Source organism: Triticum aestivum, chromosome 6D (assembly GCF_018294505.1).
Source record: "Triticum aestivum cultivar Chinese Spring chromosome 6D, IWGSC CS RefSeq v2.1, whole genome shotgun sequence".
NCBI classification, from domain to species: Eukaryota; Viridiplantae; Streptophyta; class Magnoliopsida; order Poales; family Poaceae; genus Triticum; species Triticum aestivum.
In genome coordinates this window covers 65,788,151-65,804,622 of record NC_057811.1, presented here as the reverse complement: position 1 = coordinate 65,804,622, position 16,472 = coordinate 65,788,151, and the positions used below count along the sequence as shown (strand labels likewise).

Genomic DNA, 16,472 nt, shown 5'->3' with positions numbered 1-16,472 from the left:
CTTGTGGCAGCTAAGCAACAGAAGTTCTGGTTGCCTCCTCCTCCTCCGTTTCGTCAGCCTTACCAGCAGAAGAACAAAGGTGGCCATGGATCTTCCCACTCTTCCAACTCTGGCTATCAGAACAAGTCTCAGAATCAAGCTCCAAAGTCCAATGCTCCTTATCATCGTCCACTCTCAGAGGTGACTTGCAACAAGTGTCAGCAGAAAGGTCACTATGCTAACAAGTGCTTCAACCAAAGGCGTCTTCCGCCTCCTCCTCCTGTCAGATCTTCCATCAATGTAGTGGTCAAGCATAATCCAAAGTCTGCTAAGGTGAACATGATGAATGCAGCTCAAGCGGAGGAATCTACTGATGTGATAATGGGTAATCTTCCTGTTAATGATATTCCTGCAAAAGTTCTTTTTGATACTGGTGCATCGCATTCTTTCATTTCTAGACCTTTTGTGTCTATGCATGATCTGGTTACTGAAGTATTGCCGAGTCCTCTGTCTATTGTTTCTCCGGCTCGACAACTGACTTCTCGAGCATTCGTTCGGGATTCCGTAATCAAGATGGGCGACTATAAATTTCTGGCCAAACCAATTGTTCTTGGTGACTCGGATATTGATCTTATTCTCGGGATGGACTGGCTTTCTAAGCACAAGGCTCAACTTGATTGTGCTGCCAGGGAAATTCAATTGACACACTCTTCTGAGGATGTTATCATTTATACCACTCGTGATGAAACCATTCGGTTGTTTTCTCTCAATGAGAAGGGCGAATTGAATGCCATCTCTCAGATTCCAGTCGTTTGTGAGTACCAAGATGTTTTTCCAGAAGAGGTTCCGGGTATGCCTCCTCACCGGCCAGTTGAGTTCGTTATCGATCTTGAGCCAGGCACTGAACCCGTTTGCAAGCGTTCATACAAGCTTGGACCCAAGGAGCTGAAGGAGTTGAAGAAACAACTCGATGAACAAGAGCGTCTGGGTTTGATCAGACCGAGTTCTTCTCCATGGGGTTGTGGTGTTCTTTTTGTCTAGAAGAAGGATGGCACGGACCGACTTTGTGTCGACTACCGTCCATTGAACAAGAAGACAATCAAGAACAAGTATCCACTTCCCAACATCAATGAGCTATTCGAGCAACTCAAAGGGGCTAAAGTATTCTCCAAGCTTGACCTTCGTATGGGTTATCATCAAATTCGCATTCGTGAAGAAGATATTCCTAAGACAGCATTCAGAACAAGCTCACTACAACAAGACCCCCGCTATAACAACGCTTTTTTCCGTATCTAAAAGCCCATATATGCGTTGTTAGTGTCTTTACCAACGGTTTAAGATGCGTTGCCTTATCCAGTGTTGCTAGCGCATAATGCAACGCTTATATTGCCGTTGGTAAAAGAAACCGTTGCAAGACTACAACAGATAAACGGGACTTCTACAACAGTTTTATATGTTGGTGGTTAATGTACAAGAATCAAAATCCCATTACTTGGCAACGAAGAATTTCCAACGCTTCAAGTGTTGGCACAAATTTAGTGTGATTATTATTATTATTATTATTATTATTATTATTATTATTATTATTATTATTATTATTATTATTATTATTATGTAATCAATGCTCCATGTAATTGTGTATTTGAAGTGAAGGAAAAACAAGAGAATATACTGACAACAGGAAGAAATCATATATCATATATGAGATAAAATTGTTGGATTACAATAGTGGATATTACAAGAGAAACATCATCCAAACGTGATGCATAATCTAACTACTTTCTTGACAGTGAAACTTAAACTAAAGCATTCAACTTCCCAACAACTTAACTAAAACTTAATCGAGGAACAACATCCAACAGGAACATCATCCCGAGAACATAACTAAAACTGAAAGCATCCATCATCGTCGCCATCATGAAGCAGAATATCAACATCATCATTGCAGTACACTTGCCACCCACCCATATACTCATCCATTTATCTTTTGAATCTACAAACAAGAAAAAAAATGAACTGTTAACACACAATGCATTGACATGATGCAAGTAGTAATAGAGGCAAGATATTAGTCACGTACAAAGGTTGAGGGCCATGCAATCTTTGTTTTTTCTGCATTGCCGAGAGTAGTGCAGTTTTTGCGACTCCGTACCAAATTTTCAGTTTTCACAAGTGCCATATCAACATGCACCGCCCAGAATTCATTCCTAATTTCATCACCATCAAGTTTAAAGTTTGGATCACAACTTACAATTGTAGCAAGAGCTACATCCTTGTTATGGTTTTTCAGGCTCTTCAAGAATACTTTAGTTCCTGCCTGTTAGAGAAAATCAAAGTAACCATATGAGAAAAATAGAAAGAAAACAAAGGAACATCTGAAATGAATGAGCACTCTTACAGGTAATTCACTGGCACCCAACCAGCTCAGCGAACCACTTTGAGCACTCTTACTGCTTGCATTGGCACCTTTTGTTGTTTTTTTGGTCTGGACAACAGTATCATAGCAAAGAAGAAGTCATAAACAAATAAACAAGCTAGCATTATAGTTTGAACAGAAATGTGTATGTGATTTTGAAAAGATACCCGTTTGTTTGCAGCAGAATTTTTATCTCCCTGACATGCACTAACATTCTCAAGAGAAGTTTCTTTGTTCTGAACAACATTCTGATAGCAAGACGACCAGTACATACATAACCATCGGAGCAATATATTTTGAACATATTGTATATGGTAACGGAATATACCTTATGTGTAGCAGAATTTATTTCCCCTTGCTGAGCACTGAAATTATGAGGAGTTTCTTGGTTCTGGACAACATTCTGATAGCAACAAGTAAAGACATAAACATGGGAGCACTATAGTTTGATCACAACTTAGTATATGGGACTATGTTGATACCTTGTGTGTAGTAGAGCATTTTTCTAGTTGTCGTGCACTGCCACCATTATGAACCATAGTTTCTTTGTTCTAGGATAAAATGATCACACATCAAGTTTTGGGTATTTTATATGCAATTGCAAAAAGTGCAAGCACAACAACTTAAAACTCAGCAATGACAGGTTGTAAAGAGTATTTAAGTAGACAAACCTTATCTGAAACAGAATTCTTGTTTGATGGTTGCAAATTTGCATTGTTTGATCCACTTGGCTTGTTCTGTAAATTATTTGATCGTTTTTTAACAAGTTGGAGTCCATCAACCGGAGGAGCAAGCACTCTCTACAAATAGCATAACATACATATCAAATGAGAAATAATTTCTGGAGTCAAATTTGAGGAATTTTATTGTGTACTTTGACAAGATACAAACTTTTCTGTTTGAGTTGTGTCCATCAACCGAAGGTTCAAGCCCAATTGTAGCCATGGGATCTGAAATTTCCTATGATAGGAATACGGAAAGGTTAGTCCACAAAATAAATGAAGCTTACATTTGTTAGAAATTTACCTGATTTGGTTGTCTTTCCATTCTTCTCAGCTTCTCGTCTAGTTCCATAACTTTAGCATCCTGATTTTTATTTACTTGATATAGTTTTTCCATTTCAACTCTAAAAGCTAGCATATCTTCATTTGGTGTATCCTCCACCGAAGTAAAATGTGTATTCTGGAATACACGTGAAGTGGAAACATCAAAAAGTTTTTTTGGGTTTGGAACTAGTCCCAAACCATGTACATGGCCAGGCTTGTCATCCCCTAATAATTTGTTCAACGCATCTCCTTTCCATGCAGTCTTTCCACCGCTGTTATCTGCTAATTCAGGGTTCTTGTCCATAATATCTTTCAACTCTTCCTAAATACAGGAACAATGCGAATATAAGAATATATATAATATCAAATTCAAATACGAATGGTTGAGAGTTGTAAATGTACCACATGAGCATTAATGATTTTGTTCTTGCAAGTTTTTGGCTTGTGCGTGTGCATGAACAAGTGAGCCCTATGAGGGTACTTCTTTTCAGGATCTGCATCTTTCTGTTGATATGTAATGTAAACATGAATTACATTAGAAAACATGAATGGAAGAGCAATGCATGAAGTTAGTATACTTTACCATTTCTTCCCTCTTACGAGGGAAACTTTTTGTCCCACTAGTATGTGTAGACTTCCTCATTGAACAATTATTTCTATTTGTAGCACTAATCCCCTACCAAAGAATAAATCAAAGCAATTATGTGCAGATCTTTCATCGTATCTACACAGAAATATATAAAGACCAACAAGGAAAGTTGAAAATGGAATTCTTTTAAGTACCTTCGCTTTCTGGGTTGTCCAATGATTAACTAGAGATCTCCACTGATCCGGAGTCACGGATTTTGGTTTATTATTGTAATTGGCTTCGGTGCTTTTTTCTCTTCAAAATACATTGCTTTCAGATCGGACTTATGTTGCCTCCATCTATCTCCAATTACCTTCAATATATATTTTTCCATGTGAGGAGGGTAAAGGAACCTCATCTACAAAACAATTACAACATAAATAGGGTGAGTGTAATGTAAGGCAACATAGAACAAGCTAGTAAAGGATATTCAATGGATTAAATTTTACCTTCACTTGATCTAGTATAGCCTTTACATTTGTTTTAGTTTTTAGCATTCTCCAGTCCTTGTAGCTCAAGCAACACAATGATCCATTCCTTGCAACTGAGCCAAGAAAATCCCCAAGATGTTTAGCCTCTTTTCCAATTGGCTGATCTATCTCATTCTAGCGAACCATTATCCTTTTCCCTTTTGGAAGGTTCCAAATGTATTTCAGCTTCCTCTTCTTACGCTCTTTTGTTTCTGCATTTTCAGCTGAATATATAGAACCATGAATTATATGTTACAGTGAAGAATAATCATATATTGCAAATGGTAAGTAATGAGAATCAAACTTACCATCTTCGTTTTCATCCACTCTAGCGTCATCACAATCTGTGAAGCCTTCTTCATCATTAGTAGTTCTTTCATGGACATCGGATGATTCGACATCTTTTGCAGCAGAATTATGATGTTCGATCTGTTCTTCCATCATATATTCTTCATTAGATTCAACAACGTTAATTCTTGTCCGTGACATATCTGCTGCAACATTAAAATGACCAAAAGTTTAAATAATTTTTGCAAAAGACAATATTTTGTGGTCCTGCTCGACCTTATGACAGTCATCCCAATAGATGTGAAGACGATTAATTCAGATTTCAGCTCAAACAATCATATTATCAAGTAATTACTACCCCTGCAATCAACAAAATAAGTCAGACCACATTGTACTTGATGTGGTATATGGTGCTTAAGTTGGTGTTTGCTAGGGGGAGGGGGCACACATGTTCAGGTATAACACTATCCACGGATAGTAAGAGGATGAGAAGATCAAGGACACCCACGTTCATTCTCTTTTCTGTTAAGGAGGTTTGGTTCATGCACAACCAATATAGCTAGGCTGATGATATGTTATTCTCAAGTCACTAACATTTATTTTCAGAACAAGTGTGTCGTTTCCAGACTGGACTATTAATTGTGCTGCTGCACATCATGTTCTGGTATTCATAAAAAATCAACATTCAAATTATTGGGGGCCGCAGATCATGGTCTGATACTCATAAGAACTAACCCAACTATACTACCCAACAAGAACATGATATTCAGAATTGGAGTTCCATAAAGAAAAGTCTATGAAGAGATTGAAGTCACCAAGGTAATAATGGTGCAGAACAAGATTGAAATATTGCACGCGTCCGCACCTGACACCCCAATAGTTACCAGAAGCAACCAACTCTATCTGAAGGCTCCCCAAAATTCTAAACCAATAACAGAGGACAACTATCAAACAGTTGGTGTGCACTATCGAATTAACTCAAGAGAAGAGTAATTAGAAAGGATAGAAGGGACAGATCTGAACCAAGAAGGGGGGGAGGAGGCAAAATCTTCAAGTCATACCAGAATTTACCTTATGTTTCTATGAATCAGGTGTGGGAATTGATCTGCTTACCGCCCAGATGTTGAACAAGACACGCCTCTGGTGCCCTCAGCCTCAATGGTGGAATCGGCAGGGCGAGCTATGAGACTCAGGAGGGAGGGCAGGCCACGATCGATCTGCTCAAGAAGGGATCCTTCGTACAAGACAAGGAAGGGAACTGCGTTGATATGGGGGAGGGGGGAGGAGGTTTCCGATTTTGGTGGCGTAGTTACCTCCTCGCGAGAGCTGATGTTAATGAAGCGCGCGTACTTATTTCCTTCTGACTAGAATTAGTGGCTCTTGGCGGGAGAGAATAGAGGGAAACAGAAAAATTGGTGCGAAATCAAAAAAAGAAAAAGAACAACGGACTACAAATTTGAAGCGAAAAAATTATAATATTTTTTATTATCATTTGGCCCTTGACAGGCGCTTGCACATATATTTGTGCCAAACACAACGTGCTTCTTTTATGTTTGTACAAATTCAATGCAAAATAGGTGAACTAATAATGTTTTCTATTAGTCAAAACGGGATGATTAGCCAACCTGCCGCGTCGGTGTAACCCCTCAGCTTCCTCCCCCGTCGCCCACAGGCCAGTGTCGGCCGCAAACGTTGCCCCGTTCCGCCCGCCCCTCTCCTCGAGGCGGCGCATAGGCCTCCACCAGCACGGCGTTTGTGAGGACCCAGTCCGGCGAGACGTCTGACATCTCGAGCACGACACGTTGTTGCGTGTTGTGCCGGTCAACTGATTTTCCCACTGCCAGGACACTGCGGCGACGTTCTCGGTTTCCAGCCGCCGTGTCGAAGGTAATGCACAATTCACCTGCGTGCGTTCGTGAGCGCCAGGTATGGCTCCTACTTCACGGCGAGCGGGCACCGACAGGGCGGCAAATGGCAGCAGTGGGACCATCTTGGAGATCCTACTGTCAGAAGGGTAGAGGGAGATTGGTGGAATTGATATTTATTGCTTGAGCCTCGTGGAAGATAAACCGACGGACATCCACCCCACAGTCATAACGGTCGATGCATCACGGAAGTCGTGGCTCGAGTGGAAACTGACGAGATTGCTCGAGCAAGGCGGTAGCCCTTTGTGCCGTTTGTCGAGATAGTCGTGAGCGTAGGGTGGTGTAGCCGTGGTCGAGGTAGCCATGCGAAGAACGCCGTGGTCGATGTCGAGTTGGGGTGGCCGCTATCGAGGAAGTCGCCATGGAGCCGCGGGCACAAGGAGGCGCCGGGTTAGTCATGGGCGTAGTGGTGTCGAAGTAGTGATGCAAAGAACGCGGTGGTCGATGTCAAGTCGGGGTGGTCGGTGTCGAAGTAGCGACTCGGGGCAGCCCGCGGGAGGACCTTGGGGCGGCGACGCAGCGGTACAAAGAGACGACACGACGACAACCTGTGGCTCGATCTACGGTAGGTGCATGCTCGGAGGCGTGCTTGGCGAAAACAAGCGCGTGATCGGTTGATCAGACCGACAGTGGCGCTGTACGCGCTATGGTAGGGACCACGCATATTAGCACGGGTTCGGACACCCACAAACCTCCCCCAAGTTTGATGCCGGTTCAAGGGAATTTGAGCGTGCATACTTAATTGTATATGTGTGTTTTAATATCATTAATATATTATAATAAAGTATGAAATTTTGTAAAAAAAACAGCGCTGCTGAAATTCCAACCTGGCCCTACGCCTCACGCCAAACCTGCATCAGAATTACTGGTCGCGCGCTACACATGAAATCGATGTATCTATATATGAGGGAGTAATATACATCTGAAAATTATTTCTGCCTCGGTCACTCTCTGTTTCTCTCTTTTTCTCTTTCTCACTCTGTTTTGTGAACCAAAAACATTATGCAACTCACACTTTATAGATACTGCAACTCATCATGTATTGGAAAGAAGACAACCAACACCAATGTATTGATCGAGTTCATGGAACCAGCCTATCTAACACCTTTATGTTGTTCGTGGAACCAACATATTTGGGATCAAGTATTGACACTTTAGGCCTGTCACACCTACAAATATTCTTGTCTGAATTATGAAGTACATAAACATTAAAGAAAAAATAGCAATAACACTAATGAATTCGTCACTTCAACTAGGCTCCACATATTCAGATAGGTGACTTTTTGATTATCCATCAAACCTGCATTCAGAAGCAATAGTGGTAAGTTTCATGTCCAGAATGACATAAGTTGCAGCAATGATACTAAGAATGTAAATAACAGAATCACATTGGAACCTCACCTTTATTCAGGTACTGTGTCATCACTTGACACTATAGGAGCATCTACAGTTTCTCCCTCTATATCCCTTCTCATCCAATTTTGTTTCTGATGGGCAGTATCAAAAAGCAGAAAGAATTTACTGACATGATAAGGTTCTGTTTCCACATCATTCCATTCTTCACCCATATCAAAATTATCTCGAGGCATCATCTTCAAAACAATTAACCATCCTGGATAAAGATGGTCATCCACGTAGAATACTTGGTCAACTTGATTGGCAAATACAAAAGGTTCATCCTCTGCCTTTTTACCAGTGTGAGTTAGACTAGAGAAATTCACAAGTCTACACCCATACTTATCTATTTGCATACCTTTTCCTTCGGTAGCATCAACCCATTCACATTTAAATAGCACCACCGAAAATTTTCGGAAATAGTCTAACTCAATTATGTCCACAATCCTACCAAAATACATGACATTTCCAAGAATAGGATTTTTATCACGTGCAGAAGAGTAGCTTGACGTTTTTGCTGTAACAACAACTCCACTATTTTGAGTTACTTTGTCGTAACGCTTCGGCCTAAATCTGTATCCTTGAATATTGAATGCTCTATGTTTCGTTGCAACCTCAAGTGGACCACGGGCCAACCATCTAATTTCCTCACTGATGTTGTCACTACCTTTCTCCCTCTCCAACTGCATCACCTATAGGAACACCAATAATAGAGTGCATAAGCTACATTCTAATTCTAAATAAATTGAATCATTGTACTTACATGATCCTTGAGCCATTCAGGAAATTGTTCATGCTGCATCTTCTCAAAGGTCCTTGCATCTATGCGCTTCTTGCGATTCTTCCTTCTCAAATAAGCCCCATGTTCTCTACAAAATACAAAGACCACTATTTTAGTTTAAAACTTATTAATTAACAAATGAAGAGGTAGTGGCATGACATTTACTCCAAATATGGCTTCACAGCATCACAGTTGAACAACACATATCTGTGGGCCTGTGTTGCCTCCTTATCCGTTAAAGTGTATGCCATTGGTCTTCCCAATGGTTTCCCTACTGGAGGAAACAACATAGATTGTTGTGAAAATATTGACGATCCAGAGTCCTCTGGGTTGTCATCATTCCTTGATGGTTGGTTATGCTTGGTGGAGAAACCCTGTAGATATCTTGAACAAAATGTCATGCACTCATCCGATAAAAATGATTCTGCAATTGAACCCTCTGGACGTGCTTTGTTCCGAACAAAGGACTTTAGCTCACCAAGATACCTATAGCACATATATATCCAATAAGTTATAAATGTATATGCAAAAAGAAGATTGTAATAAATTTATGAGAGAAAGATTGTAATAAGTTATCAATGTATATTCAATAAATTACCTTTCTATGAAGTACATCCACCGATATGTAACTGGTCCTGCTATTTTACATTCACTTGCTAAATGGACAACTAAGTGCACCATAACAGTGAAAAAACCAGGAGGAAATATCATCTCCATTTTGCAGAGTGTAAGTTTGATTCTTTCTTCCAAACAGTCAAGCTCATCAACATGAAGAACTTTTGAACATATGCCTCGAAAATATGATGACAGTTCAAATAATACTGCTGTAACATCATCTGGAAGAATACCTCTCGCAGCAATTGGCAGAAATTGATGTAATAGGACATGACAATCATGTGTTTTGAGGCCACTAATTTTTCCTTCAGTAAAATTCACACACTTCGATATATTTCCACAATATCCATCAGGAACTTTTATACCATGAATAACTTTGCAGAATAATTGCTTTTCTTCCTTAGACATGGTAAAGATAGCTGGTGGCAAGTAATACTTGCCTGAAGGTTTTTTTTGTGGATGGAGCTCCCCTCTAATATTCATATCTTCAAGATCTTGACGAGCCTGTACATTATCTTTTGACTTCCCATCCAAATTGAGAAGTGTGCCAAAAATATTATCACACACATTCTTCTCTATATGCATCACATCCAGATTATGTCGAAGTAGATTACTGTCCCAATATGGTAATGTGAATAGACTACTTTTTCCTTTGTAAGTTTTTGAGGTACTAAAATCTCCACATGCAGCTATGTCATCTAATACGGAACGACCATAATAGGTTATAGGCTCTGTTCTATTCTCAGTTGTTCCATCAAAAGCAGAAGCATCATTACGAAATTCATGATCAGGTGGCAAAAGTCGGCGGTGACCCATAAAACAAGCTTTCTTGCCATACTTCAAGCGCTTGGTCCATACATTTGCACCACAAGGTGGACATGCATAATCTCCATGCACCATATATGAAGCAAGCATTCCTAATGCTGGGAAGTCATTTATGGTCCACAAGACAGCCGCTCTGAGTTTAAATGTTTTCTGTTCGGATGCATCATAGGTTGTCATCCCATTCACAAAAAGATCTCTTAGATCTTCTAAAAGAGGTTGCATAAAAACATGAATCTTATCACCAGGGCTCTTAGGTCCAGGAATAATCAAAGACAATGAAAGATAAGATTTCTTCATGCATAGCCATGGAGGCAGGTTATACATGACTAGCACAACTGGCCAACAACTATATTTATTGCTCAGCATCCCATATGGATTAAATCCATCTGTTGCTATGGCAAACCGAATATTACGACAATCATCTGCAAATCCATGCTTCTCATCAAATTTCTTCCATGCCTCGGAATCTGCTGGATGCCGTATCACTCCATGCTGCTTGGTGCGCCCTTCATCATGCCATCGAGCTAGAGTTGCTGTTTCTTTGCACATGAATATCCTTTTCAGCCACTCTTTGATTGGAAAGTATCTCAGAACTTTCATTGGCGTAGCTCTCTTTCTTTCCTTTTTAGTTAACTTGGTTTCGGGCATTTTATCTTTCCACCTAGAAGCCTTGCATTTAGAGCAAAAATCATCATTTTCTGTCTCTTTCCAGAACAACTGACAGTTATTTGGGCAGACATGAATTTTCTGATATCCTAATCCAAACTTCGATATGATCTTCTTGGCCTCGTAAAAATTTTGGGGCAGAGCTTTTCCATTTGGAATAGCCATGTGCAGAATATTAAGTAGATCTCCAAATGACTTATCAGACCATTTGTTCATGGATTTTGTATTGAACAAAAGCGCAAGTAAGGAAAGCTGAGACAATTCACATCCTGGCCACAAAGGCTTCTCTGAATCTTGAATTAATTTGTACAATGCCTCTGCTTCTTCAGTTGCTCCATCTGGAAGTGGATTTGAAAAATCTGTACTATCACTCATAGGCACATCACCATCATATATTTTCCTAATTGAATCCATAATCATTTCATGCATATTAGCATTTCCTTCAGTTTCAGGTTGTGGTTGTTGATCATCATTGTGATCGGATGAAGACTCACCGTGAAAAACCCATTTGTCATAGCTCTGAAGCATTCCATTCCACATCAAATGGCCACGGACTTCATCCCTTGATAGTACTTCAGTGTGAACACAATCTTCACATGGACATCGGATCATTGTATCAGCTGGTATATCTTTATATGCAAACTCCAGAAATTCATCTACACCAGCTGAGTATTGTGTACTTTCTCTTGGAAATCGCAATAGTAATTTGGTGGATTCTAAATCCATTGCACACTGCATAAAAATAACAAATATTATTGCAGTTGTAACCATGAAAGAATTGCAAAAGCTTAGCTTGTGAATATCTGATTTACGATTTAAGTTCCTAACGTTCTACAACAGAAATTCACAATTATATCATTTTTCAACAATATATATAAGAAATGTATACTTGTTTCTAGTTCATAAACTGCAGGTTATAGGCAAACATGATTGCAAGTTATTTAGGCTACAAAACTAGTGAAATCATCTGAATATATCTTTGGTTCATGCTACAGGCAACCAGATTGTACACTATGTCCTAATTAACACTGGTGAACTTGACATCCAACAACTCAGAATGACAGTAAATTTGTGAACACATAGTACAGCTAGGTAGAATCTGTGAACAAATAGTACATCACAAGCAGTAAATTGTATAACTAGCCTTCACCTCTTGTACGTACGACAGCAAGTTCAAATAGTCCAATTCAATTGTTGACGAACTGAATTTTCATCTTGATACAACACCAGCTGCAGCTGCCAAAGTTCAGCTAGTCCCAAACACCTGAAACCATATTGTACAATCTGAATCCTTTGATCTAACAATTCACTAAAAGAAAAAAATATTCTAAACATATGACATACAAGTGCCCAAATAACATAGCCCAGGTCTGAACAGCAAGGGTATTCCAAACAACTGAACATAGCCCAGGTGGTACTGTACAGCTCTGAAATCCATCCCCTTCGTCATCTACCAAATCACCCTACATCCCACGGCCATGTCTCGAGGTGCCCACTAATAAGTTGACTGGATGAGAGAAGGGAAGGAGAGAGGGCTACCTCAGAGGTCAGTCTCGCCGTCCTATACGGTGAGGGAGAAGATGGGCGGCCGGAGGAGCAGCGTGCCGGCAGCGGGCAGGGCGGAGTGGCCGCCGGAGGAGCAGGGGACGCTAGCAGACGACTTCTAGCCCTCCTACCGCGGCCTTGCTGCTTCTCCTTTATGTGCTGTCCGCAAAGCCGCCGCTCCCCTGTCCGTCGCCGCCTTCCCGCTGCTCCGCACTCCGTCGCCGCCTTTCCGCCCGCTCCCCTCTCCGTCCGCCTTCAAGGCTTTGCGCTCAGCGAGAGGATATTGGATGATTGATTTGTGTGGTAGTAGACCTAGATCGATCCGGACTTGAAGGAAAATATCAATCTAGATCAGAGAATAATGGTGGTGGACTTGGCGTGATTTGGTTTTGCTCGCACGGTTAGCACAGAGTTTCGCGCCACATATCCCTAAAAAAACGCCACATTCATTATGTGTACCGGCGGGTCTAATTGATTCCTTTTTGTGCTTAGTTATTAATTTTCTAGTTTTAATTGTGTTTATTTACAGTCTTATAATGGATACAATTTGCAACCAATACACGACAACATATAAGATCCGTTGCACCATGAGAGGGTCACGAGCTACAAGTCTGCAACGCATATGTTACACCGCTTATATGCATATCTACTATAAATTTTGCAACCAATAGTCAAAACGATGTAGAATATGTGTTGCTTTATATGGGGTATCCTTGTAGTGGCTTTGGTTCTTATGAATATACTGTCATGTCTTTCGGCCTTGTCAATGCTCCTCCAGTATTCTCTCGGATGATGAATTTCATCTTCAACCCCTATACCGATGAATTCGTCCTGGTGTATCTCGATGATATATTGGTCTTCTTCAAGAATAAGAAGGACCATGCCAAACATTTGCGATTGGTGCTCGACAAGCTCAGAGAGTATAAATTCTATGCGAAGTTCTCAAAATGTGAGTTTTGGCTCGATGAAGTTCTTTACCCTTGTCACATCATCTCTGCCAAGGGCATCGCTGTTAATCCCGAGAAGGTGTCCGCAATTGTGAATTGGGAACCTCCTCAGAATGTCAAGCAGCTCCGCAGTTTTCTTGGTCTTGCAAGCTATTGCCGAAGATTCGTTGAGAATTTCTCTAAGATTGCAAAGCCTCTTTCCAACCTCCTCCAGAAGCATGTGAAGTATGTCTGGTCTCCTGAGTGTGATGTTGCTTTCAACACTCTCAAAGAGAAACTAGTCACAACTCCTGTCTTAACTCATCCTGACGAATCCAAGCCATTTGAAGTTTTCTGTGATGCTTCTCTCCAAGGTCTCGGTGCTGTGTTAATGCAAGAGAAGAAACTTGTGGCCTATACCTCTCGTCAGTTGAAGCCCAATGAGAAGAACTACCCCACTCACGATCTTGAGTTGGCGGCAGTTGTCCATGCATTAATAACGTGGAGACATCTCTTGTTGGGAAGACAAGTGGACATATTCACCGATCACAAGAGTCTCAAGTACATTTTCACTCAGCCCAACCTCAACCTCAGGCAGACTCGATGGGTCGAAATGATTCAAGAGTACAATCCGAGTATTGAATATACTCCAGGCAAGGCCAATGTCATTGCAGATGCTTTAAGCAGGAAGGCTTATTGCAACAGCTTAATTCTCAAGCCTTTCCAACCGGATCTTTGTGAAGCTTTCCGCAAGCTGAATCTCCAAGTTGTTCCTCAAGGCTTTCTTGCCAACCTCATAGTCTCTCCTACTTTGGAAGATCAAATTTGTGAGGCACAACTCCTGGATACCATGGTGAAGAAGGTGAAACGTGGTATCGACAAGGGCCTTTCCAAATACAAGTGCTATCGCATTGATGACAGAGACACTTTATTCTTCGAGGACCGGATTGTGGTTCCTAAAGGTGATCTAAGGAAAGTCATTATGAACGAGGCGCACAATTCTCTTCTTTCCATTCATCCTGGAAGTACGAAGATGTACCATGACCTCAAGCAGTCGTATTGGTGGACTCGAATGAAGCGTGAAATTGCTCAATTCATGAATGAATGTGATGTCTGTCGAAGAGTGAAAGCAGAACACCAATGACCAGCTGGTCTCCTTCAACCTCTTGCTATCCCAGAATGGAAGTTTGATCATATCGAAATGGACTTCGTGACTGGATTTCAAAAGTCCAAGCGCGGAAATGATGTTATCTTCGTTGTCATCGACAAGCTTTCTAAAGTGGCTCATTTCCTTCCAATCAAAGAGTCTATCACAACAGCTCAGTTGGCAGAGCTATACACCTCCAGAATTGTCTCCTTGCACGGCATTCCACAATTGATTTCTTCTGATCGTGGAAGCATCTTCACCTCTAAGTTCTAGGACTCCTTCCAGAAGGCCATGGGCACAAACATTCGCTTCAGCACAGCTTTCCATCCTCAAACTAGTGGCCAAGTCGAGCGAGTCAATCAAATTCTTGAAGATATGCTCAGGGCTTGTGTCATTTCCTTTGGCATGAAATGGGAAGATTGTCTTCCATATGCTGAATTCTCCTACAAGAACAGCTTCCAAGCAAGTTCGGGCAAGGCCCCATTCGAGATTCTCTATGGCAGAAAGTGCCGTACTCCTCTAACCTGGTCAGAGACTGGTGAACGCCAACTTCTTGGCAATGACTTAATCACAGAAGCTGAAGAAATGTGTAAAGTCATCCGTGATAATCTCAAAGCCGCGCAATCGCGCCAGAAGAGTTACTATGATAGCAAGCACTGTGATTTGGCTTTCGAGATTGGAGACCATGTCTACCTCCGCGTCTCTCCAATGAAAGGCACTCGTCGCTTCGGTATCAAAGGGAAGCTTGCCCCTAGATACGTGGGTCCTTTCAAGATCATTGGCAAAAGAGGCGACCTCGCCTATCAACTTGAGCTTCCTTCCAACTTCGCGAACGTGCAAGATGTGTTCCACGTGTCACAGCTCCGCAAGTGCTTCAAGACGCCTGAGCGCACCATCAACTTCGAAGAGATTGACCTCCAAGAGGATCTGTCTTATCATGAGCACCCCGTTGCTATTCTTGAAGAAACTGAGCGCAAGACTCGCAACAAGTCAATCAAATTCCTGAAAGTGAAGTGGTCGCACCATTCCGACCGGGAAGCCACCTGGGAACGCGAGGACCACCTCCGTTCCGAATATCCGGAGTTCTTTCAGTCCTAGATCTTGGGACGAGATCCTCTCGTAGTGGTGGAGTGTCGTAACACCCCGGATGTAACTTTCCATATTTGTAACTCTGACTCTTGCCATTTTCGGCTATGTGTTATGATATTCCCTCCGTGGTCGAGTTTTGTTTGTCGTTTTGCATTTTGTTCATGTCATGCTTCTCATATCATGTCATCATGTGCATTGCATTTACATACGTGTTCGTCTCAGGCATCCGAGCATTTTCCCCGTTGTCCGTTTTGCAATCCGACGCTCCCACCTCCTCCGGCGCACCCCTTTTGTTTTCTTTTCGTGTGCGGGTGTCAAACGTTCTCGGAATGGACCGAGGCTTGTCAAGTGGCCTTGGTATACCACCGGTCAAGTTTCGTTCCATTTGGAGGTCGTTTGGTACTCCAACGGTTAACCGGGTAACCGCAAAGTCCATTTGTGTGGTGCAGCAAACCCCCCCCCTCAAAAACAGTCCAAAACCCACCAAACTCTCTTCCATGCTCTAGGTCGTTCGATCACGATCGTGTGGGCGAAAACCGCACCTCATTTGGACTCTCCTAACTCCCTCTAGCCATATATATGCATCCCCTCCCGAAAACGTTCGCAGATCAAACCCTAAGAATTCTCCCCGCCGCCGCCGGACAATTCTCCCACCGACGGACACGTCCGCCGCCGCAGCCGGCCTCTCTCGCGCTGCCACAAGGCGCGTCCGCCGCCCCCGCGCCGCCGGC

At 41.8% G+C, this 16,472-nt stretch overlaps 2 protein-coding genes across 2 annotated transcripts; both read right to left on the bottom strand.

Annotated features, from left to right (window-relative positions):
- Positions 1-1,668: 1,668 nt before the first annotated feature.
- Positions 1,669-6,122, bottom strand: LOC123141085 (uncharacterized). The gene is made up of 14 exons (XM_044560318.1): positions 4,848-6,122; positions 4,519-4,763; positions 4,225-4,427; positions 4,025-4,117; positions 3,844-3,945; positions 3,422-3,763; positions 3,287-3,355; positions 3,067-3,195; positions 2,878-2,946; positions 2,724-2,798; positions 2,563-2,643; positions 2,378-2,464; positions 2,060-2,296; positions 1,669-1,972 (listed from the first exon to the last, which is right to left on the bottom strand). Exons 4-14 carry the CDS (start codon positions 4,082-4,084, stop codon positions 1,952-1,954), a joined length of 1,272 nt encoding a protein of 423 aa, XP_044416253.1. The 5' UTR covers positions 4,085-4,117; positions 4,225-4,427; positions 4,519-4,763; positions 4,848-6,122; the 3' UTR covers positions 1,669-1,951.
- Positions 6,123-7,768: 1,646 nt separating this feature from the next.
- Positions 7,769-12,967, bottom strand: LOC123141084 (uncharacterized). Its single transcript, XM_044560317.1, has 7 exons — positions 12,574-12,967; positions 12,185-12,298; positions 9,527-11,766; positions 9,094-9,414; positions 8,911-9,016; positions 8,154-8,839; positions 7,769-8,052 (listed from the first exon to the last, which is right to left on the bottom strand). Exons 3-6 carry the CDS (start codon positions 11,758-11,760, stop codon positions 8,156-8,158), a joined length of 3,345 nt encoding a protein of 1,114 aa, XP_044416252.1. The 5' UTR covers positions 11,761-11,766; positions 12,185-12,298; positions 12,574-12,967; the 3' UTR covers positions 7,769-8,052; positions 8,154-8,155.
- Positions 12,968-16,472: the final 3,505 nt, after the last annotated feature.